The sequence below is a fragment of the Homarus americanus genome, unplaced genomic scaffold (genome assembly GCF_018991925.1).
Source record: "Homarus americanus isolate GMGI-L3 unplaced genomic scaffold, GMGI_Hamer_2.0 scaffold48406, whole genome shotgun sequence".
Lineage (NCBI taxonomy): Eukaryota > Metazoa > Arthropoda > Malacostraca > Decapoda > Nephropidae > Homarus > Homarus americanus.
The window spans coordinates 3,298,511-3,324,703 of NW_024753828.1; the positions used below are offsets into that span (position 1 = coordinate 3,298,511).

The 26,193-nt window shown below is 38.7% G+C and overlaps 1 protein-coding gene across 1 annotated transcript in view; it reads left to right on the forward strand.

The window, feature by feature from the left end:
• The first annotated feature begins 4,371 nt into the window (after positions 1 to 4,371).
• The window catches only part of LOC121855470 (replication factor C subunit 1-like), a 43,009-nt gene continuing 21,187 nt past the window's right edge, over positions 4,372 to 26,193 (forward strand). Inside the window, exons 1-9 of the mRNA XM_042350427.1 lie at positions 4,372 to 4,438; positions 10,124 to 10,277; positions 15,002 to 15,180; positions 16,103 to 16,861; positions 17,232 to 17,411; positions 17,766 to 17,862; positions 17,985 to 18,139; positions 20,512 to 20,743; positions 22,127 to 22,195. Of these exons, the coding sequence (XP_042206361.1) occupies positions 4,436 to 4,438; positions 10,124 to 10,277; positions 15,002 to 15,180; positions 16,103 to 16,861; positions 17,232 to 17,411; positions 17,766 to 17,862; positions 17,985 to 18,139; positions 20,512 to 20,743; positions 22,127 to 22,195 (1,828 nt within the window). The 5' untranslated portion in view covers positions 4,372 to 4,435. The remainder of the gene's footprint in view (positions 4,439 to 10,123; positions 10,278 to 15,001; positions 15,181 to 16,102; positions 16,862 to 17,231; positions 17,412 to 17,765; positions 17,863 to 17,984; positions 18,140 to 20,511; positions 20,744 to 22,126; positions 22,196 to 26,193) is intronic.

Consider the following 26,193-nt stretch of genomic DNA (forward strand, 5'->3'; position numbering starts at 1 on the left):
TGTTCTTACTGTTGTTGATGTCACTGTCGTCACACTTATTAGTGTTGATGATGTTTTTGTGGTAGCGAGGCACAATCTCCATCCACACTGCTGACGGGTGAGTGCAAACTCCTTGTCATGGAGAATCGCCTGCCGGAGTTGTCACCGTAGGAGCAACAGTGGCTCTGAGCCCTGAACCATGTACTGGGACTCATCACCATGCTTCCACCTCCCCAATCCTCCATAATGTTCATCATCTCCTCCAACGTACCTGAAGCATCCTCACTCCTCCAGGGTGTAGGATCCATTCTCATAGGCAGAGAGAGGGGATGTGCAGCTATCATACTTCCACGAAACATGTCAACTACTTCAGTATAACCACTATTCCTTCCTGTGGGTAAACGGTGACTTTCTGTTTAGATGCTGATGAGAACGGGAAAAGAAAGTACAGGTATAAGGAAATACTAGTTACAAAAAAAACAAATCAACAAGCTTATACTGCCAGACTGGGGGTCACTAATTCTGAGGGGGAATACTTCACTCTAATCTTAATTTCTAAGGGTCGCTGCCACCAGACCCCCTCTGGACAGCATGTAGCTCGTTAGGTAGCGGGCAGAGTGGACTAGGCATTGGGTGAGGTTTTTCATTGACCAGATCGATAAGGGGAAAGAAGGGTGAAACCACAACCTGTCTTAGTTCTTTCAATTGTTCCTTCTACTCACTTCAGTTTATTTTTGGTACTACCTAACCTCAGTTCTTCTTGGTAGCATGTCGATGGTCTAGGCACATGGGTAGTGTAATTCTGATATCAGGGTCACTTGGACGGAAATAAAGGTAACTACTGTGGGAGAAATGAATACTCCTAAAATTCTCGAAGAACAAGTTTATTAATATAAAATCAAAGGGGAAAATAGATGTTATTAACATATAACTACCAGGCTCAACTCCTGGGCCTATTGCAGACTCTGTATTTCTTATGTACTTGTTTCCTTATTTTCCTATTTACTCAACAGCAATTACTCAGATATTACACTCTTACCGTGCACACAATAACTGGTGTCACCTTACATTACATAGCAGGACCAGTTCCTTGTCCTTACTCCCAATACACTAATACTGATACAAACACCGACATGGGTCCACTAACCAACATGGGGTAATTATTAACAAACACATACGACCACACTGTGGACCATAACTCCAAGGCCTGTCCCAGGGTATAGCACTGGCGCCTCTAACAACTGCTGTTGTGGTCGGTTACACTCCGACACGAGGTGGGTCTGGGGTCCTCGGCCCACGAGGTAGAGTAGAGCCGATTAATCATGCTGAATCAGCGCCATCACTCCTATATTGACCACTGCTGGGTATCCATCGGCTCCGAGCGACCAGTGGGTTTCAATTAAGCCCACCCTCGATCTGAGAACGAAGGTGAAAGGTGATACGGGAGGTCTTTTGGGGAAGCATGGTGGGTCACAAACAAATCTTCAGTCTCGCCACGTCAGATATTTACGTTATATTACTTCTTACAATAGGTGAATGACAATTCCTCTGTTAAAGCATGAACACTGATATTCACTACAATAGACTGAATCAAACTGAATGGTTATAAACACAGAACATACCTGAGAACGAAGGTGAAAGGTGATACGGGAGGTCTACTCCTACGGTACGGAGTCTTTAGTTATGAGGTGAAAGAAGATTATTAGGGGTTGAAGGAAAAGTGGTGAAACTGAAATACAGTAGGAGTAGAAAGAATCTGGGCTCAACCAGATCGCTTCATCTTTCTTATTGGTGTTTTATCTTTGTTCTGCTCCCTTGGGTCGTCAGACCTTTGTATTAATATTGGTTTATTTATATAGTGCTGCTTATTATTATTATTTTTTATTTATTGTTGGAGTTAGTGAGCCCGCCCAGGTCCTTGTGTAACTGGGAGGGTAGTCACATTTTTTTTTTTTTTTTTGATAAGGTGTTAGTTAAGTGTTAGTTATGTTAGTCTAAAGGTACACTGTATGGAGAGGCCTGCCAGGTTCTTAGTGGAGCTGGTAGGTCACTCATCTTTTATTCTCTCTATTAATGTTTTATGTGTATATTGGGGCAGGAGATGGTTCAATTACTTTCTTCCTGGCTGATTTAAACCAACTGTGTTCTTGGAATTCTTCGTTGTCTATATTATTTATCTACGATACGATACGAAGTCTTTAGTTAAGAGGTGAAAGAAGATTATTAGGAGTTGAAGGAAAAGTGGTGAAACTGAAATACAGTAGGAGTAGAAAGAATCTGGGCTCAACCAGATCGCTTCATCTTTCTTATTGGTGTTTTGTCTTTGTTCTGCTCCCTTGGGTCATCAGACCTTTATATTAATATTTATCTACTCCCGCCGCGCACTGGTTTATATACCCCTGAGTTGCCAGCGATCGCTACTCACGCAATGACAGAAATTACAAACAATTTAACTGTTACTCATTCAAGGATGACCCTCAGTTGACAAAGGTCTGGTGAATTACTAAAGTTGATTTACACAGACTAATTCAAGGTTGCGTTTGCCAGTAGAGAGTGCAATAAACGTAGTGACAACTGTGTTCGAAGACGGGACTTACTGGGAGTGATCCTGAGGGTAAAACAGATGAGAAAAACACGTCTCTCCTGAGATTCTACAAGTGCGGTGGATTTGAATGTTATGTAGCGTAATATGAATTAAAATGGGTTTTTAGGAATGACAATGATGTGCGCAGTACAAGCTTGGCTATCCTAAAAGGCATTCTATTACCGCACCAAAGAAAGTTTTATTTTATTTTTCTGTGTTTCTTTTTACCTCTTCACCACTGATTTGCCCGTTAGCCGCTTGGGCGATCGGTCACGTCTCTGATTACTTTTCTTTTTCTTTTATCCTCTTCACCAAAAGATCAGCTCGTTAGCCGCTTGGGTGTGTGGAGGCGATGAATGTTGTGCTTCCCTCACGGCAGGTACAGAGTCGTCAGATGCGCCTGCTGGGGTGTGTGGGCCTGGGTCAGGAGCAGGGGCTGCGTCAGCAGAAGCGGATGAGGGCTCGTGACAGCAACTGGGTCCACGACAGCAGCAGGGTGCAGGACAGTAGCAGGGAGTACCTGAGGGAGAAAAGAGGGATGTGTGGGTCCGCACTCAGGAGCAGGGGCCGCGTCAGGAGGAGCGGCAGGGGTTACTGCTGGGCCGGGGCGGCGTCTGAGGCAGGACGGGTGTGTAGGGGTCGGTAGGACGTAGTGCTTGGGGCAGGAAGAGGAGCGGCTGTCTGCTTAGAGTAGCAGAGCTGCTCTAGGGTGTCTGACCTGCGGTGTAGAGACAGTAGCTGTAGAGCCGATGAGAGCTGCCTCTGTGTGGATGAGAGAGTGATCTGTTTCTCCTCCATCCTGTGTGAGTGCGAATCTCCGGGGGTCACCATTTGTGGGGAGATGTTTGGTTCACACTCAGGATGGGATGGAGAAAGGAAACTCACAATGTGCTCTCTGTATACATGTTGTATTGGATGTACAATGCAGCTTGGTGCTGGGAAGGCAGCATGGTTACAAGCGTTGAGTAGAGAGAGCTGGTTGGTGAGGGTGCTTGGAGGAGGACCAGCTTGTGGGTCGCCATGCTCGCCGGCGGGAGCGAGGGCCGCCAGGCAGCGGCGGAGGAGGTGGTGTAGCTTGCTGTGGCTGTAGCTAGAAGAAGAGGTCACCACGAGGTCAGGTCTTAAATAGCGGGGATAGGCGTGGCTTAGTAGTTGACCTCCGTGATGTATGGCGGCGCTGGTTGACCCAGACCACGAGGCATACACTGGGGAATTCGCGGGGTCGGCTACTCAGCGACAAACAGCGTTTGTAGGGGAGAAATCCACTACACGCTCGCCCCGTAAGGGGTCGCAGCTCAAGGATGGAGAAGCCACAAATCCAGAAAACCGCGAGAGCAAACTTTTTCGGAATGAGATTTGTGAACAGTTGGAACAATCTTCCAGTGTTGTGACAGCATAGTGTGAGCTCATTCAAGGCCAGACTTGACCAACACTGGCGCAGGTACACATTCTAGAGCTAAGAGGAATAGAGGATAAAATATATAGTACCAACCGCTCGAACAACTCGTAAGCTGATAATAATATTATGTGGTGAAATGAAAATCAATAAAGTAAATGCTACATCACGCTCAGAGTCAGTCATTTATTCCAATGTTTGTTGACAGAAATAGCGGGAAAAAGGAAGTTGATTAATGTTAGAAAATAACAAAGAAGACAATATATTTTATTATTTGTAAATGACTATGAAATAGTTTAGTACAAATATAATTATATAAAAAAATAAAAATTTTAATATAAATGATATTGGTGTAATTTTGTTCTTTTCATCCATAATAACTGAAAATTAAATGAGTTCTGCCTCGCGTTCGTCACACTAAGTTAACATCAGTCACTTGGCGTGGGACCGTGGGTCGTGTTTCCTGCCGCTCAACTATGGTCAGTTCTGGTTAATGTAGATTTTCACCGTTAGAATATAACAGTCAAGAGGGTTTGTTATACAGAAATGTTTTATTGTAGAGTTAGGGTGTATTAGTGGTATGAAGAAGACTGACATGGTGTTTAAGTTGTGAGCATGAGATGAGACCAGTGACTGAGGACTAAAGATTACACTTGTTACCATTAGTCTTGCCCGCTGTTTTTAAACCTGCTACTCTTACAGTGTTAAAAAAACCTACTTTTTAGCATTAATTTAGGTTTGAATTGTGTATGTAATATATGTTTAAGGGAAATACTATGGAACCTGTGTTTGGGTTAACCAGCAACTTTATAAAGTTATTCCACAAAAGATGATCTCACCTCAAGGGACATATGGAGGATACGTATATTTCATAAATTTGTTTTTCCTAAGTGTTGGTTGTAAATAAGTACACTTCATCTGTTTACAAACACTTCCCAATGACTGACTGAACACTGATGACAGAATATTGTTTCAAGTGACTTTGATACCTAACCTAACCAAAACTTCTGGTGAGGGTAAAGATTCCTTGGTAATGGTGGAGGAGATATATATGCATGATACTGAACACAAAAATTAAACGAGAATGCACAGAACCTAACTTCACCTTGCCTATCTTCCTAGCCAGGGGGCTCTGGCCCCTGATCTGGCATATTATGCAGAAAGAACTTACTTTGATATCAGGTACCAATGAAAGCAACTATCTTGAAGTCGCATTGTAAGGAGCTCTATTCTTTACTTTTCCTATTTCATATTTACTCTATTTATTCTTCAATACTTATATACTTGCTTCATATCTATATTTTCTATTAATCTTGTCTTGCATATACGTACTGTATATTAATAATTTTATATTCTAAGTCTTTCTCTCTATAAGTATCTATCTTATATTTCTTTGCTTATGTTTTCTAATTAATATTCTTTTCTATGCTTCCTTCTGTCATATTTATTATAGTATTTTCTGAATTTTATGTCCTTACTTTTTCTCAATTATATCCTCTTGTAGTTATATTCTAAACTATGGATTAGTCTGGGAACCATGTCATTCTTATTAAAACACTTAGTATACTTACAACGGTAGCCTGCCACCATGCAGACTTTTATTAGAATATCTCATTGAACTGTTAGGTAGCTTGCTAGCGAACTTCTAGGCACTTGAGTTACAATAGTTATTTTCTGAGAACCAACGGGTGTTGCAGGAATAGAGCGGTGATACCCGTAGTTTACTAATTCAATATTTATTAACATAAGGAGTGACCAAGATGTTAATTAAGCACACTCAGATAAGACTGGACCACTTAAGTCTTACTTTACAAGTAACAAGATAGATCTTCACTTCTGGGTAACAACATTACACATTCATTATATTACAGTACTTCATTGTCAATACAGATGGTTATATGACACACTTGACAATATCCCAAATTAACATATTATTTATAACATCATGATATTTCGGAATGAACAACATGGCACTTTTCCCACAGTTGGTAGTACATATGAATGATGTACTCAACCCACATAACACGTTATTACTGGTACTATTAATATTTTTGGGTTCATTACTCAACATGGGATAACTATATTTCTGCTAATTATCCCCAATCATATACAACAATAATACTTTGGCCAATATAACTGTAAGGAGTGCCCCAGGGTATAACACTGGTGTCTCCATGACTAACGAAGAGCACTGTTAGGACCCGTTACAGTCTGACACACTGCGAGGGAGTTCGGGCCTAGTTCCCAGGGTGTGGTCTCGCACAATTTAATCGTGCCGAATTAACGACAACCTGCAAGGCAGTCAGCTGGTGTGCAGCTACCGGTCCTGCGGTGACTGTCAGGTATTCAGCTAACACACACACACACACTGTGCCTGAGATATGATGGGATAGCGTCAGAGATGTGAAAAATAACTCAATCACAAACAATCTTTTGTCTGGCAGCGACAGACGATATTTACGTTACATTAATTCTTTCACTGGTTAAATGATAATTTCACTGTTACAACATGAACACTGATATTCACAAAATTCACTAAGTTAAACTGACTTAATGTGATGGGCGTGGGAACATACACAAACCTGAGATATGATGGACGAGCGTCAGAGGCGTAACGCTGCTCCTCGTGCTCAAGTTTATATACAGCTAACTGGCAACTCAGGCCTGTGCGCTACACATGTCAGAAAGGCTAATCACGGAATGACAAAAATTACATTCAACTCAGTTGCTGTACATTTAACTATGAAAATCAATGCCATGGGTCAGGTGAATTTCTTACGTCTATTTTTATATTTTAATCAGCGATTGAGCTGGCCAGGAAAAAGTGAAATGGACTTCAAATACACACACTAACAACACTAGTTTCACCAACTCAGCAAGACTACGAACAAGGAACTATTCACGGGGATACGTTAGATTTTGGAGATTATACAGGTTGACAGAATAGTTCAGGAGATTAATGACTTTCTTAAATAGACTACTGACACTAACTAAACTACAAACATCAGATTCTCTGAAGTTTGGGCTTCAAAATAATCTAACTTCAGTAGCAATTGGAAATTCATGGCTATCCCCAAGGAAGATATCACGGGATGCCATTCGTACTGGCAGACTCGACACTCACTTACTTAACAAGTGTTAATAACAACAAAGACAGTTGAAGCTTTCAACATCACTCTCAAAGGATCTTGAATGCTTTAACTGTTATCAGACATATCTAAGTTGACTCAAAACAATGGTGTTCTGTCTCACATTCAAATTTACTTTATAGAGGTTGGCTTCAGGAAGTCAGAGAAAATGGACGGCACCTAGGCTAGGGAAAACGGAGGATTCAGGCATCCTGAAGCGATGAGAAAACGGATGCTTCAGACGGGGGTTATTGAGCGTAACATGAATAGTCTGATTTTACGTTAACTGACGTGTACGACCGCGTGATCATTACAGCATGGTGTAAATTTGTGTCTTTTATGGACCCACGAGTATGATCATTTCTTGCACTGAAACACATACATCGGTGTACTGTATTTGCATTTTCAACCAATATGGCGCTCGAGTTGACCAATGTGTTTTTCCTATGGATTAGACAATTTTAAGACACTTTTCTTCTGTGATGTTTTCCTCGCAAATTACCTCAGTTACTAAACCTAACCTGACCAGGGTGCTCTGCCCCTCTGGATCCCCCTGTATATTTCAGCCTTGTTGTGGGTCAATGACTTGTGCCCGGGTGGGCTATTCCCCGTGAAAAAGAAAATATCTAACCCATTGGAAAAACACATTGCTGAACTCGAAAACCATATTGGTTGAAAATGCATATTTACACATATTTATTCTTCACTGTCAGTTCTCTGCCACATTTGAACACTTGCTCATCCTGCCAACTAGTCCATGTTGACAGATGAACTCTTGGAGATGATCTTCATGCTCCACCAACACAGATGAACTTGTGATACACTACCAAACACGACGTGATAAGGATGACATTGGAAAACAATATGACCTCTCAGTCCTCCTTGAGGAAAAACAATAAGTATGCAAACATACAGTTAACTTATTAACCAATGCCTCTCATAAGGTATTAGAAATTAATCAAAACCCATAATATGGGTTACTGCACAAAAGAGAGTTGTGCGGACAATGACCTACATGAAAAAACAGATCACACAAACGAACAATTTGCTCAATTGAAAATGTTAAAATTCGAAGATATTAACACCTACTGCTGTGCCCTATTTGTTTATAAATCTGTCAATCACTTGCTTGGCAACAATTATTTCCAATTCTGGAAAAATCAGAGATACAACTTAAGGCACCCAAAGCTACTAAGACCACCCCCCATGCGCTCCTCTCAGTCCCAGACCTCCATAAAATATCATGGTGTGAAGATGTGGAACAACTTACCCCCACCCATCCCAGCAAAGACTACGCTCCCTTCCTTTAAATCATCTATTAAAAAATATCTATTGTCTAAGTATTGATATTTCTTGTAATACCTACTTTATATACCTGCTTTTATTGTACCACCAAAACCGTTTTATCAAAAATTATCATGTAGATAGATAAGAAATTAACATTGCAAAAAATATATTTGCCAACTAGACATAATCCTGACAGCTCCGTCCTCTTGTTCAACCTTAATACAACCCATGTTGTACTGCTTCCCTCATTATATTTATGTTTTTCAATTCCACTGTAACTTATGTATCCAGTATACTTGTACTTGTAATATAAAAGTAAAAAGTAAAAAAAATAAAAATAAAAAAATAAATAAATATCGAAGTGATAACCGTGGTAACATTCTGATATGTTCTTATTACCACCATGCTATGTGTACTATTTCAGATGGTACTAAATGTTACATAATACTTCCTTGAGATAAATGTACAGTACAGTATACTATATCGGGTGCCTACAAGAGAGCTCTGGCGCTCAACTGGCTCAGCCATGTTAATATTGTTATTATTATCCACTCTGTATCTTTGTTTTTCTGGCTAAATAAACTGTTTCAATATCAATATATCGACATCAACGATATGATCATCATTTACAAATAGAATAAGTTTAAGAACTAATTGCACAGAAAGAAAAATATAATGAGATCTGCACAGGTCATAGACTCATGACTGGATAGTGAAGGCTAAAAAAGAAGACATTTAAGCCTGTATTTAAGGTGCTAAAACCCCCGATATGAGGTTAAGTCTGTTATTGTCAAGTTAAATGAGACCGGAATCAGAATTTATGGGTAATGCGTGTATATGGAGGTATATCCCCTACACTAGCAACGACAGTGATTTCTTCCAAAGTGGGGAGGGCTTTGAAGATGTGGGGTTAAAACGGAAATTTATAAGGAAACCGCTACCACCAGAAGGAGTTGTTCGATTTCATTCATCTTTTTCGACAGATGTTCTTTAATGATAGTACTGTAAGTAATAAAAATTATGCGACAACTTTTTATTTTAATAAGTATTGGGTTCAAATTAAATAAAAGTGAAAGTGGGTTCCCTATAGGCTTGACAACCTATTAGGGATATTGTTGCTGCAGTGTACCGAGACATTGGTACACAATGAGGCAGTGTAGTTGGCTCTGATTTTGAAGGACTTAATTTCCCAGTGTAAAGTTACTAGTTACAGTACAGCATCCATATATACAACTGAATGGACTGGGAATCAAACCAGCATCTCATAGGGAAGGAGGCGAGCACTGTATCATATTAATAATTGTTTTCATGTCAGGATTATTTATTTAATATTTTTCCCAACATTACATGAATTAACCTTGACATCTAAATTAAGTATGTAGCTAATGTAAATTGTTATGAAGCATTAGGAGCCAGTGTGGATTATAAAGTGGTTCACTGTATACTGTACTGTGGCCTTTTACAGATACAGCACTACCAATATAAATGTTATGCACTGTTCTTATTATTGTTACCTTCTTTAATGTTCTTGTACCCCATGATCAAACCCACATGACAGTGGAAGAGTAAAGGTAAAGGTTAAATAAAATAATAACCTGTACAGTATTTTATTCCAGGTACAATTTTCCAGGTTTAAGTTTGAGTAAAACCTTCAGTCTAGCCAGCAGTCACTACAGTGCAGTAGTTACCAAGTGATAATTAACATATAGCATTGGCTTACTAATGATTATTTTTTCTCTTATTTTTCAGGATATACGGAACTATTTCAAACCAATTAACAGCAAAAAGAATGGAAAGACTTCAAGTTCATCTAAGGAAACTAAGAAACTGATAATTATAGACTCAGATGAGGAGGAGCTTCCTGCAGTTTCCAAGAGGAATAGAGTATTAGACTCTGACTCTGGTATGTTTTATTGCTGTTGGTAACTTGTTCATCATTGTACAGTAGTAGTTTACACTTAAAGGTTACTGATATTATGGTACAGTCATCGGGGTACAGTACTGTACTGTACTGATTAATCACCCAGTCTTGTTTCTCACTTATTGGCTGAGAATTTTTTTTATTTTTTTATTCTTGTGTTAAATTGTGAAACGGAATTCTGATACAAGTGAGTTTTCAAAATGATGACAACACACACATTACAGTATACTGAGAATCAATGTAATGTTGATATTATACTGGTGCTTTATGTTACTTCAGTGTTGATGTTTTATGTCTGAGGATGTTGACTGTGGCTGGAACTCTCTTAAAATGTGATATTATTAAGAATTTCCATGCCATAAATACAGTAAATGAGAGTATGGTACTGTACTGTATCACTGTACTCACAAACACTGTTGTAGGCCAAAGATGGTCTGACCATTACAGTATCTTGTCTGACTTCAGAGATCTCGCTCTTAATCTGACCTAACTAAGGGCCAAATGCAAGAACTGCCATCGTGTACACAATGCTGTGATATCCTGGGCTCCTGGCGGTTGTAATACAATGGAAGAAAAATTTAGTGGTTATTCAAGAATGGCCATGGTGGTTCCCGACCGTCGTTTGTTATTACTACGTCATCGTGGTGAAGTCAGGTGTACCAGTTGGCGGAAGGTTGGGTGTGCTTGCACCCTCAAAACGTTGTCAGTGGCACGAAACGTTTGCTCTTGCTACACAATTTAAGAGCATGAAAAACTTGAATCCCAAGCTAAGGTGCACCTCATTTTCCTGTTTTCTTGGATTATAAGCCAATTCTGGGTATGCAATACTATCACTAACAGTGAATATAGGTAAATAAAGCCTGTAACAATCATAAGAACTTAGAAATAGAGTGTATTATCTGTTCCTTTCTTCTTTGTCCTTATTAAATCTAACAATAAGTATTAAGTTTGTCACGAACTTGGGTTTGGGTGAGTGTAAATAAAGATAATTATGGCCTGTTCTGTGGATGAAGTCAGTAGAATACTGTATAACAAAGTACAGTCTTAGGTATTATAATTTTGCTGTGGCAGTTATGAACTCACTGTACAGATGAATTGGGATAAAATCTTGAAAAATATCACCATAACTTTTAGTTTTATATCAAACAGGAAATTATCTTTGTCCAAAAAATCTCTACATCCATGTTAAACAAGTATAAAGACCAGTTATCTACAAGATATGGAACCTTGAGATATTGTTTCCTACTTGTCTCCACCTGATTATAGCAAGACATGAACACTTTCCCAATGTCAGGAGTAAAAATGTATACCAGTGGCGTGTCGTGAGAAAATGCTAGGGTAAGCAAATGACGCTTTCTTACTTGTAAAGTCACGAGATCTAAAAGAATTCTTTAGTAGATCACATACAGTCTGTATGTGATCTACTAAAGAATTCTTTTAGATCTCGTGACTTTACAAGTAAGAAAGCGTCATTTGCTTACCCTAGCATTTTTCTCACGACACGCCACTGATGTATACAATATGTTAATGACATGGACTAAACCAGCAGATGGAGAAAATTATCTGCTGTTTAAATGGTCTTTTATTTGGAAAAGTATTACATGTAAATACTGTACAATATATGGATCCCCACCAGAGAGGCTTTATATAGGTAGTGTGTGGACATTTGTTCACTCAACAATAATGGAAAGGAAGAAATGATAGGTTAGGTTAGGTTCATCTTGTGAGCAAATGTCATGGAACCCATATACAGTAGGTGTATTCATGAAATTCTACCAACGAATCAGAGAATAAAAATTTTAAACATAAAACAAGATGATAATTAAATGGTTTAAAAATATCCTGAATACAATCTTTAATGTTAATTGCAAATTATTTCTGCATTTTTTAATGTTTAATATAAACTGCAGTAATAATAAGGACAAGAATACAATGATAATCCTTATGTCAGATTATAACCTTTATTAAAAGCAGGATATGTTATAATATTTGAATGATCAAGAGTACAGTATTTCAAAAGAAAATTCACCCACAAATTTCACAAATATATTAATACATAATATCCATGCATATAAGTAAATTGTAAAATTAAAAAATATATATTAATTAAGGCATATGTTATGATTTCTCTGAGGATTATTTTCTGAAAATTTCAGAAACTGCATTTTTTCTTGTCTATGAGGAAAATTCAAGGATAAAATAATGAATAATTTGGGGATTTTACGGAAAGTCTCCAAATTTCTCTGCTCCGAGTCTGGGAACCAATTCCCAGGTTAGGTTAGGTAGCAATTTCCAGAATCTTCCCAGTAACTGGAAAAATTCCACATCATCCACGATACCAAGAATTATTTCTTTAGTTTTGGTAAAAGGTGAATAGTCAGCTATATCTCCACCCGTAAGTGAAAATAGTAAACGCATTAATATTGTGTAAGTTGAATTTGCGAATTCTGAAACATCTTTATTTATGAGGGTTAATATTTATATGTTTCCAACACCTACATATTGTCGGTAATTTTTCTGTTAAAATAATCCCCCCAAAATAAATTTTTGATGGAAACTCGTATTTTTTCAGTTAAATGTACAACACACACACACTGAAAATAATATATATAAATAAATATTTTTTTATTATAGATTTTTATGGTGATTCCAAAACTGTGATCCATTGGGGTTTTTTGGGGGGGGGGGGGTCCATGAAAATTTTTTTTAACCTTTTAAAATTTTAATGTTCTGCATCAAAATGTTAACCTAACCTACCTAACTGGTAAAAATCGGTCACCTTAAAATCCTAAAATTCCCTGGATGACTGAAAAGATAATACCATCAATTTCTTTTATTTGGAAGACATTATTCATTTTTGTTGGAATTATGGATATACAAGGCCAATGTATTCACACTTGATTCTACCATACTTGTAGACAATATATATATATATGCGGTTCAGTTCTGGTGCCCCTCTTATAGAATGGATATAAATTCACTAGAGTCGGTGCAGCGAAGAATGGCAAAAATGATTCCGGGACTTAGAAACCTTCCATATCAGGATAGGTTAAAGAAACTTAACTTGCATTCCCTAGAAAGACGAAGAGTACTGGGAGATATGATAGAAGTATTTAAGTGGGTGAAAGGAATCAATAAAGGGGATATAGATAAAGTTCTTATAATATCCGAGCAGGATAGGACTCGGAGCAACGGATTCAAGTTAGATAAGTTTAGGTTTAGCAGGGAGATAGGAAGAAACTGGTTCACAAATAGGGTGGTGGATGAGTGGAACAAGCTTAGCAACTTTGTAGTAAGTGCGGGAACTCTGGAAAGTTTCAAAAGGAGGCTAGATAGATACATGGATGATAGAGAGCGGTAGTAACTCTCGACAGGAGCTGCCATGCACAGGCCAACCGGCCTATTGCAGACTCCTTATTTTCTTATGTTCTTATGTTCTTATAGAATGGTTGTGTACAGTACTGCATATCAACATTGCCAATAAACATATGGAAATCCTTGATATTTGCCATCTATAATGAAAATAAAAGCTTGAAAAAAATCACATGAGCAAAAACTGCCAAATGTGTTAGGGCCTGGGAACTACCGTGGTACAGGTCATCTGGCATATTTGGACTTGTTAAAATATGAGATTTAGGCTACTACGGTAAGTATTTATACTAATGCAATATCTATATTGGTTGTGTTGGACGATTGTTAATTGCGCTCATTACGAAAATTGGGTTGATATTTTTTTCTGATAAGGGACGTCATTTACCATCCCAGACGGAGCAGCTGTTACCACTCTCAAATTAGGCCACTTACAACTTTTTTTTAGCTTAATTTGATTTCCATATTCCTACACATAAATTATTAGGATTGGCTATCTCTTAAAGGCTTACCATTAATGATGGTTAAAAGAATTTGGCAAATAGAGGCAATTTTATGTTCCCATATAAACATGGAATTCTTTTAAAAAGAAAAGTAAAATTCTTCATATGCTATTCCATATGGAGGATATCTTATAAATATATTATTCCTTTGCAGATTTCTGCAATTTATGTACATTACATACAATTCTATTTCTTTTCTTTTGGTTTCAAAATATAGTTCCATTGTATTGTGCATTGGGCGGGGGTGAGAGCACCACGGAAATCTGCCACATTCCAATAATGAATCGCATTTTTTTTGTTTTTAAATCCCGAGTGCTTCTTACAAAGCGACCATGGGGATACCACAGCATCGTGTACACGGCGGAAGTTCTTGCAATTGGCCCTAAGCCAGATCAATACAGCATGTCAGACAGTCACACACATGACATCAAAGATCACCTGCATATTGTTATAAGGCAGATTGCAGTAGTGTAGCTTGTAACTAATACCATATAGTAAAAGGTCAGTGTTCTGCTTTAACAGCTCATTACTTCTTGGTGTCTTGATTACTTATTTCCAAAGCTTAATATGCTCAGTGTGTGTTCCTTAGAGTAAGAACTAGTGACTGGGAAAATGGGGTTAATTACTGCACTTTCATTTCATATTAAAAAAAAATAAGATGTGTGAACAGTATTTTTATTATTAAGCTTTACATGAATATATTTGTGGACTCAGATATTCCATACAGTAAATGTTATCACAGGTGCCATGTTTTATTATCGCTGGGCTTATAATCAGCTGTTGAATTATTAGTGTTTCTTTCTTCATTGTTAAAACTTGACATTTACTCTGCAGATGATGACATATTCGTAATTAAAAATAAGAAAAAGACCAAGAAAGATGAAAAGCCAAAACCCAAAACTTTGCCTAAGCCAGAAAGTCCTAAGTTAAAGCCAACGGCAGCAACAGATTTCTTTGGGAAGACACCAATTGCCAGAAGAGAATCAGAACATGTCTCATCAAAGAAAAGGAAGGTGAGCAGAGTTATATGTTATCAGATTTAGAAACTTAATTCATGTATAAAAGTAAAAGAGCAAATTTAGGTGTAAAGTATAGGTACATTAATTGTCACGTAGCATCCTTGGAGGGGGACATACATGCTTCCTGTCTTATGTGCTCAGGAACTATGAACCTAAAACTCAAACACATAGTGCTAATGTCTGCACCAAAAAACTTACAAGTATTATTTATCCTAAAACATGTCAAGTGTAATTTGTCTCCTGTGTTTTCTTGGTAGTAGGTAGTAGGCAGCTACCAAACAGGGAGGTACTACCGCCTGGGAAGATATTGGAAGCATAATGTGTTGTCTAATGGTAGACCCTGCTGCCATATGTGACCAAGTCCCAGGTTGTTGATCTGACTTTCTGCTTCATTTACATGCAATTGCAGGGTCTCAATTGTTTCTCTTACCATTGACAACACAACAAACATAAATCGTTTCTCACTTTTGATCTTTTTTTTTCATTTTTGTATTTATAGTTCCTTATTATTAATATTATTATTTTTATTACAGTTACTGTATTATTATTTTATTATTTTATTTTTGTTTGTTCTATCATAAATTTTATTTATTATGAATTATTATGACTATTATTATTATTATTATTATTATTATTATTATTATTATTACTACTACTACTACTACTACTACTACTACTACTACTACTACTACTACTACATTTTTGCCCCCCAGGCCCCAATGTGGGTCAGTGACCTGTGCCCGGGTGGGCTAATACCCGTAAAAAAAAGAAAAGAAGATAATTTGGCCTTTACAGTATTATATTTAAGATAATTTTGTATTTTCTTTTTAATAATTTTACACTTGACATTATAGTTTATGCTGGCAATTTCAATTCTCTGATTCAGCCATCCAATAATAGTTTATGTGAATTTCAGAGTGATGATTTCCATGAATCTCAGAGTGATGATGCCTTTGAGAGAACCCTCCAGCAGTTAGATAAAGAAAAGCAACAAGTGTCCAAGAAACCGAGAATTGAAAGGAAATCCTCCTCACACAATGAAGAGAAGCCAAAACCGAATGAATATAGTCCTCCGAATAAGACCTCCCTCAAACTTGGACTGTGTAGTAAGTTATCGGCTAAGCTTAAGCAGTTTGAGTGTAATACAGACAAGTATGGAGATGAGGAAACTGCACAGAGAAATAGTAACAGGGAAGAAAAGTTGCACACTCTTGAGAATAAACATATTGAGAAGGACGTGAAAACCGGGACAGAATGTAAGGAAATTGGTCGTACTGAAGATAAAGCAGTGAAGAAGGAAGAGAAATTCGTTAAGAAAGAAAGACAAATTGAAGAAGAAAATATAATGAAGCCAGAAGAAAAGATATTTAAGAAAGAAAGGCAAAACAAAGAAGAAAATTTAATAAAGCCAGAAGAAAAGACATTTAAGAGAGATAAGATAACTCCAAAGAAAGAAAACAAAGTGTCCCCTAAGAACCATAAACCCAACATTATTATAGAGAAGAAACAGAAGGAAGAAAAGAAAGTAACACCCAAGAAGACAGAGGATGACAGAGAGTCTACTGAGGCAGACTCCACACCACAAGATGAGAAGAAGAAACATGCAAGGGCCTCATACATGAAGTTTCTGCAAAGGCCGGGGCCAGCCAATCCGGGGAGCAAACTTCTCCCTGAGGTGAGATACGTTATACTGTACTGGATTTTTTTTAATAATGTGAAGTAGTGATAGGTAACCATAAACCATATCTGTGGCTTTGTTGTGGAAAAGGAGTACATAGTAGAACATATTTTGGGAAAGAGTTTAAAAAGGCAAGTGAGATTTTTTATTACTGTATAATTTTTTTTTCTTTTTATACTCTTGCAAGCCCTTTTATTAGTGTAGGGAGGCTAGAATCAAGAGCAAAGTAGATCCATGCATTGTCATTTATTCATGTTCGTGTAAGAGCTAGTATATAATCTGTATGTTTGATGGGTGCAACACATGAGTCTCCTTGGCCCAATCCTTTGAAATAGAATTTACAGTATCACTCTTTGATTTTCCACAGGGTGCACCAGAATGTTTACAAGGTCTGGTGTTTGTTCTGAGTGGTGTGTTTGACAGCCTTGACCGGGAAGAAGCCATTGATCTCATCAAGAAATATGGAGGTAAAGTTACCACGTCTCTCAGCCGCAACACAACCTACCTGGTGTTGGGGTCGGAGGCGGGAGCCTCTAAACTAAAGAAGGTCAGTTATTATTGCAAAACATTTCACATGTGTTGTACTGTAATGTGACTTATTTTAGTATTCTTATAAGGAAAGGTATTTTTAGAAACTTAGTAAGTTTACTCAAATTAACTTGGTGTGTAGTATGATGCTTATGAACAGTCGGGGTCAAAAGTTTGCTCCTTCCCAAAATGAAGCAGTATCGACCCCAAGTGAGATTAAACAGCACACCCGCACCAGATACCAGTCAGGGTAAGTAAAGTTTGGAGACTCGTTCCCGTGATTCAGTTTCACCACGGAGAGCAAACTTTTGTCCGCTACTGTACATTTGAGATGTTCTGGTTTGTGTTAACTTCTGTGTTATTATTCCATTAGGCTGAACAGTTAAACACAAAACAGATAGATGAAGATGGTCTTTTGGAACTGATACGCACCAGACCGGGGAAAGAACAAAAGCAAGAGGTCACTAAAGGTACGCACAAGAAATGTGTTGTACTGTTAATATTATCTTCATTAACATACCATATGAAGTTACTTACATCACTAACACAGAACTGAATAACTTATGACTACATATATATTTCTGTTTATTAGGTAAAACCACAAACAAACTCAAGGCCTTTGCAAGAGAGATAAAGGAAGAATTGCCTGGAAAATCAACGTCTGTGAAAGACTCTCCAGTCCCCTCGAGTAACATTACAAAGACACCAAGTCCAAAGAAATCTTTCTCTCAGTCACAGAGTTCTCAGGTAAGGTTGTGCCAGCTGACCTACTACTTGTTAATCCTGGATATATTCATGTAATATCTTCAGGTACAGGGGGGCCCCCCAAATTCGCAGGGGTTAGGTTCTCAAAATGGCCACGAAGTGCCAAATCCGCGAATAACATTTGCGGACTGGGGCGGTTACATTTTTACTTGTGTACAAAGAAATGTATATTCCCTTTATGTATTTGCCCTTAGGACAATTATTTCTTTTACCTGTAGTATTGTGTGTGTGTGTGTGTGTGTAGACACGCATACACACACACAAAACACATACAAATAAATAATATTTGGAAAATCCTCTCACAAATAATCAGAAACAAATTTATTAAAAATGTGACAGTCTACCCTCAAGTCCGTGCTCTATTAATAAAGTACTGTGATATAGCACGGACTTGAGGGTAGACTCACATTTTTAACAAATTTGTTTCTGATTATTTGTGAGAGGATTTTCCAAATATTATTTATTTGTATGTGTTTTGTGTGTGTGTGTCCACAAGCACACACACATTTACAATACAGGTAAAGGAAATTACGGTCTAGAACGAATGGCTCCCTGTCCCAGCCGCGAAAATGCCGGCAACTATAAAACTACCCATAGACATTCTTGGATACATCCAGGGTGTCATCCGCGAATAACCGGGAAGTAAAATTCCGCAAACTTGGGGCCCCCTGTTTGTTTATGAGCAGAAATAACTTTGACAGGTGTTCATACTTTGGAAGATTTTTACTCTGCTATTTTTTGGGGGGTTCTTCATTCTTTCTATTGATCTAACTTGACATCCACCTCTCCAAACTTAATATTAACTTTTCCTAACTGACCATTAACCTCTCTTAACGCTTAACACTTATCAACTCCTGGTCATTTGGGTGTTTTGTTTGTTCTTTATTATGACCTTTATTGTTCAGTGATAGTACAGGAGGAAACTGGAGTACAGCACCTGGAGAAAACCATTCATGTTTGGTAGGGTCTCACTGCTTAACACCCGTCTCTTTACTTTATCCTCTTCACCACTGATCAGCCTGTTAGCCACTTGGGCGGTCAATCACGTCTCTGTTACACACTGTTGGTAAGTACTGGGCATGTATTGGCTCCAGGATGTATCTGTACCTGCACGCCACTGTTGGTCAAGTCTGGTCTTGAATGATCTCACACTCGGTGCTGTCACAACACTCTACAGGGTGAGTCAAAAGTCTCCATACATGTATGGAGACTTGACTCACCCTGTATACCAGATTGTTCCAAGAGTTTATAACTCATACTCTGTAAAGGTTTGTTTTAAAAATTTTCTGAACTTGTGGCTTCTTCAATCTTAAGTTGTGACCTATAATCCCAGGCAGGGGAATGAACCCATGACCTATTAGTGAGAGATACTGCATTACCACTGTACTACTAACCTCTGCAACTATTGTAAAGCTTACCTAGGTGACCAGTTTGTATTATATTATTCCACAAGCAATAAGGTTTCTTCCAAGGTGTCATCTAAAAACAGATACTTGGTACTTAAAATATGGAGCCTGTCCAACTTCTCTTATCTGAAAATTAACTTAATTGGTCATCTCCTAAGTTAAATCATTCATATTCAAGCTGTCATATTCCAACTTAACCTAGAGTTAACATATCCAATACAGTGCTGTATATTAAATTCTTTCCTAACCTGAAACTCATATCCTGACGTAAGCTGACCCTAACCTAAAGCTAAACATATAAATATTATCCATCTCTTAATAGAATTCACCTCTTCTGTTTCGCCCATCCAGACATTCTATTTTTATCAACACTTAATAAATTATATTGCAGTGTATGTCTGCATATTCCCTGGTTTATTCATTAATCATTTGTGTAAGTGAACAAGCAGCTAAATTGAGCCATCCTGTATCACTTACAGGTAATAAATAATGTTTTAGGGGTATATCTCCATATCAAATACTATACAGTACAGTATGTTATGATGACCCTGTTGTAAGCTGATTTGCTGAGCTTTCAAGTGGTATTACAGTACTCTTCATGTTGAAATACATATACTTTACTGTACCCCTAATTACATTTATTCTTTTTGGGGAAAATGTCTCATTGTAAAACATTTCACTCTTTGTTGTGTTTTTCGTGAACACATCCTGACATATAAAGAAGACCCCAGTAATAGCAGAGGTATGAGACTTGTTTTGTGTGTGTGTGTGTGTGTATGTATTAAAACCATTATGAACTTTTTTAAATTTATGACCGAATAAACTTACCACTTGGATGTTATGTTTGACAGAAAAATTTTCATTTATGGAATGGGGGCTTTGTTGTCATTCCAATGAGTGATATTTTAAATTTGTTGTCTGAAATTTCAGCTTATGTTCCTTTTGCAGGAAACAGGAAGTCCTTCATCCACTTCCTCAACCCCCAAGACACAGCCCATCTCCTCCCAAGATCTCCTAGGCAGACAACACGAGACTCTCATGTGGGTTGACAAGTACAAACCATCAACAGTAAAGAACATAATTGGGCAACAGGGAGATAGATCTAATGTAAGAAAATTACTCGCATGGCTGAAGAATTGGCAGAAGGTCCAATTCAGTGATATGAAACCTCAGAGACCCAGTAAGTCCTTGGTTTAATCTTTGGTATCCTTATATTTTATATACAGTGGTCCCTCAGTTAACGAGCGCCTCGGTTAACAAGTTACCTTCCATATGATTCTTAACTTCGGTTAACCAGCAATCCCTCGATTAACGAGTTTCTTACGAGCCGACCTCCACATGTTTTAGCTTGCATTTGGCGGTCCACCAGCTGTAGTATTAGTCCACCAATACAGTAATCGGTTCTAGGGCTTAAATTCCTAACCCTTTTAGTAAATATCAAGAAGTTTATACTATTCAATCATTTTAAAAGTTTAATATTAAATTTTTTAGTCATTTTAACAATTATTGAACATTATTGAAGGTAGGGTCACTAGTTTGTGGCATGCCATCCAGCCTGCCAACACAGCATACAGGCGTCAGTCTTTGTGTCTTTTCAGTGGAGGTAACATCTTGCGTGAGACTCTCTTCAACTAAACGCTTTTTTTCTGTGTTTGCAAGCAAATTATTGGTCATTTTGAAATTTATTTTACATATTGACAATATATAATGCAGTGCAGTGTTGATTTAAAGAAAATAATCTTGAATTACACCAAGAGAACTAAAATTTTATGGGTGAAATGGCGCCATGGGGTGACTTCTCTTCCACCCCAATGCCTTCTCTTCTCCCTTCTCCTCTGCCCCCATTCTAATTCCCATCATCATCATCATCATCCAGGAGCTTTCTACATACACACCTCAAAGTAAGTGTACTTTTCTACCTTTTTTGTTGAATTTAGGCAATTTTCGGTGAGCTGGAACCAATTACCAAAAAACCCATTGAAACAATGGTTTCGGTTAACGAGTTTTTCGGTTAACGAGCAACCTTCTAGAACGGATTGTGCTCGTTAACCGAGGGACCACTGTAGTCACTTTTTCTTGCAGATAATCTCTTGCAACATAGTACACTGAGGAAGACTCCTGAATCCCAACACTGAGATGCAGCTTCATGCCTATGGTCAGGCAGGATGTAGGAAATATTATGAGTATTGTATATACTGTACTGTGGTGTTTGTTTCTTGGAATGATATACAGAATCACTCAATATTTGGTGCAAAATGGGAAACATAAACTTTATTGTTTATGAGATAGTTTTGCTATTTCTCACTGGTTTCTCATGACTTAAATTGGAGAACTGTAGCACCTTCCTTGAGGACTTGTGTACAGTACTCATACAGTATGGTATTGAGTTTAATATTGTGTATGTTTTCATGCCTCCTGTTTCAGTTTCAGATAATTGAATATGTACCTTGTTTCTTTAATTTTGATGTTATTTTAGCTGTTTTTGTCTTTAAATGTGTTGAGATAGCTTGTGAGTGAGTGACCATGGTGAACTAGTTGTACTGAGAATTTTTTCTGGCTTCAGGTCCTTGGGCAAAAGATGATAATGGAGCATTCTTTAAGGCTGCCTTGCTGTCTGGACCTCCTGGAGTAGGTGAGTTTTTTACGAATGCAGTAGACCCTCAATATAACATGAATGGGACTGAGAATTGTTATGCAATATTGAATCACATTATATAATTGTATGTATTTTAATATGAAATACAAGGTACGAGACTGCAGCCAAAGAAAAAATCCTTTAAGACAACACTTTTTCTCACTTCAAAATTAATTCCATCATTTCAAAACCTGGATTGCAGTAGTTCAGACCTAGGTGAGTGAGGAACCATAGAACTTGAGGTATCATGAATTGTACATGATCTGCATAAGTACTGCTGGCCAGTGCTAACAGACCACTTGTGCTGCCATCTATTGAGGGTGGGGGAAACATTAAGTCTTCATCTGCTGATTTATTGTTTTTGTTTGGTATAGGTACCTGTATTTGATAAAACGTTAAAAATATATTTAATATCTAAGAAATGAAATGCTAAAAATGTATTTAATAGTCTTTTCACTAATGCTTCTCTAAGAAATGAAATATTAGAGATATTAATGTCTAACTAAATATCCTGTCATTCTGTATTTATAAACAACTGGTATACTGCTGTTAACTGCTGTTATAAATTGACTGCACAGACCTGTAACATTGATACCCTCTTATAGGGTACACTTTATAGGGGCAATGATATACAGTACAGTAATTTTAATAGGTTAGACAGTTGTAGGCTGTGGGTCTCAATATGCAGTTAAATTGCTTTAAAAACAAAAGCTGCATTTGATAGTTAGTCATCAGCCTGGACCCCTCTGTGTGAGCTACCACTCAGTCAGGTGGGGTCTAGGCCCAATATGTCAAACACAGAAAAATTCTGGGATCCATGACACATTCAGCCCCAAGACTTAGGTTAAAGGATTCTCAACCTGTATTGTATTCTTTATTTAAGCATTCATTAAAGGTATACTGTATACAGAAGGTGGACAATTGCTCCCATTAACCTCTTCACTCCCAGGGGCTGTGTTGGCTCTAAACCCCCTACCAGATTTACTATATTTATCTGTACAGTACTTGGCTAATTTCTGTGTTATATTACCCTATTATGCTTATTGTTGTATTGTCCCTCTTTTATTTCTTACTTCTCTCAATATTTACAATATATACATTGTTTACTATATTGATGACTATAATGGGATAAAATGATGATATATAAACATGTTTTGTGATTTTTTTCTGGTTCCTTTTCTAAATTAATTGTAGAATGATATTAGAGAAAGCATATTGTGTGAGCCACTCCAAGTTTTCCCATTTTCACGAAGTTATTTCCCTCCACTTCTTGGTGCATGAATGTTCAATTACATTATCATCACTCTTGTACAACAGTCACTCCCACAGCACCACTATAATCCCCCCTGACACACTATCACCATAATCCCCCCTGACACACTATCACCATAATCCCCCCTGACACACCACCACTATAATCCCCCCTGACACACCATCACCATAATCCCCCTGACACACTATCACCATAATCCCCTGACACACTATCACCATAATCCCCCTGACACACCATCACCATAAACCCCCTGACACACCATCACCATAAACCCCCCTGACACAATCCCCCTGACACACTATCATCCCCCCTGACTGACACACCATCACCATGACACACCATCACCATAAACCCCTGACACCATCACCATATAATCCCCCCTGACACACTATCACCATAATCCCCTGACACACTATCACCATAATCCCCCCTGACACACCATCACCATAAACCCCCCTGACACACCATCACCATAATCCCCCCTGACACACCATCACCATAATCCCCCCTTCCACCCTACTACTACAGGCTACTTTGCTGTCACTGGGAATCGAGTACGACGATCATCCAGCTATGATACAATGATATGAGTTATTAGGGATGTCACCTTCATTGGTGAGTTTTGAGGTGACTAAAGAGGCCGATATGGGACCAACAGAGTCATTCACAGATGTTGCACATGTGGGGGGCTACATCGAGTGCAGGAGGTGAGACGGCAGCGTTTTTGTGGCGTTGGCGCTTGTCTGCTTCGGTTTGCAGTCGGGCTAACTAGAAAGTATTGACACCTTCTCATGTGGTTCTCCTCCAGGCATTACGATGTGGAGTAATTTTCTCCCAAGTGAGGGGGTCAATTTGGCACTTTCAGGTTTGTCTTAAGACTATCCTTATACCTTTTCAGTGGTCCAATAGCGTTATGTTTACTATTCAATATGTGACTGTAAAGTAGCTGCTTTGGCAATCTACTGTCGTCAATGCGGGTAAGAGAATACTGGCATTTGTTCTCTTGTCTTCCCAGTGAACTTGGAGGATGGAACGTAGACTATGTTGATGAAAGTTTTCTAGTGACCCATGTCTTGCTGCCATATACAGTAGTAGGGTGGGCAGGACCACTGCTCGATATACTTGTAACTTTGTAGATAATTTCAGCGGTGGTGGACAAATGGGAACCAAGATACCGAAAGTGGGTAACATCAGAGAGGGTAGTACCGTTAAGATGGATGGATGGTGGAGGTGTGACTGAACCATGGGCAGGTTGAAAGAGAATCTGAGTCTTACATACATTCACCTCACGGCCGAAGTGTGCATACAGATCTGCGTAGGTGTTCAGGATTCCAGTAGGTCACGTTCAGTGTGAGCAACAAGGGTGAGGTCGTCTGCATTCTGAAGTTCAGTAATGGAAGCTGCCGATACCTTTGTTCTTGCCTGGAGTCGTCTTTTGTTGAAAAGACCCTTCATCTGGTACTCGATGACCACCCCGCCGGCTAAATTGGCACTGACACGAGTAAAGAAGGCAGACAAAAAAATGGAAAAGAGTGTTGGTGCCAGTACACACCCTTGTTTAACACCCGTTTGGATGAAGAACTCATACTTGGTGCCATTGTGCAGGACACTGTCGTTCATGCCATCGTGGAGTTGCCTCATGATGGCAATGAATTTTGGGGGGCAGCCAAAACGGCTGAGGGTCCATCAGAGAGCTTCCCTGTTGACTGATTCGAAGACCTTGGTTAGGTTGATGAAAGCCATGTACAGGTCACGACGCTGTTCTCTGCACTTTTCCTGTTTTTGGCGGGCAGCAAAGATCATGTTAGTGGTGCCACGTGATGGTCTAAAACCTCATTGAGATTCTGGGAGGAAGTTTTCCGCCTCAGGAAGAAGTCTGTTACGGAAAACTCGGGCGATAATCTTGCCAGCTATGGACAGCAGTGAAATCCTGCGTAGTTGCCACAGTCTGACTGGTCTCCCTTGTTCTTATAAATATTGACGATGGAGGCGTCTTTAAGAGCTTGGGGGATTTCCTCCTCTTCCCATATATCCTCTAAGAGAGAGTGGAGACAGCTGGTAAGCAGAGGTCCTCCTGCTTTATACACCTCAGTTGGAATTCCATCAGGCCCTGAGGCTTTGTTATTTTTCATCCGTTTGATGGCAGTAGCTACCTCATCCAGGGATGGCGGATAGCTGAGGTGGGCCAGCTCTGGATGCTGAGGGACCTGCTGGATAGTCAGGACATCCACATCAGTGTTTTGGTCCAGTAGTGAATGGTAGTGCTCTTTCCAGTGCTGAAGGAGGCCTTCATTGTCTTAATTATGGAGTTACCGTCAGATGAGCGGAGGGGGGCTGCGCCACGAGTGATTGGCCCATTAAATGTTTTGGTGGAATTGAAAAAATTGTGCTTCTTGTGCTGATCTGCAAATTTTTGTGTTTCACATGCTTTATTTTTAAACCAGTCGTTCTTTAGATTGCGAAGTTCCCGCTAGGCCACAGCTTTCTTCTTGCGGAAGGTATCGGCTTTGGTCCGAGAGTGAGGGTTGTTCTGCCAGTCAGTTAAACCAGTACGTGTATCATTGACGAGTACATTGATTGCTGGGCCATTTTCATCAAACCAGTCCTGGTGTATGCTTTCGATCTGGCCGGGGGTCTCTCTGCAGGTTTTTGTCATGACAGTGTTGAGAATATCCCACTCGGCACTGGGATTTGGGTTGTTTGTTGTCGGGTTGTTTATCAG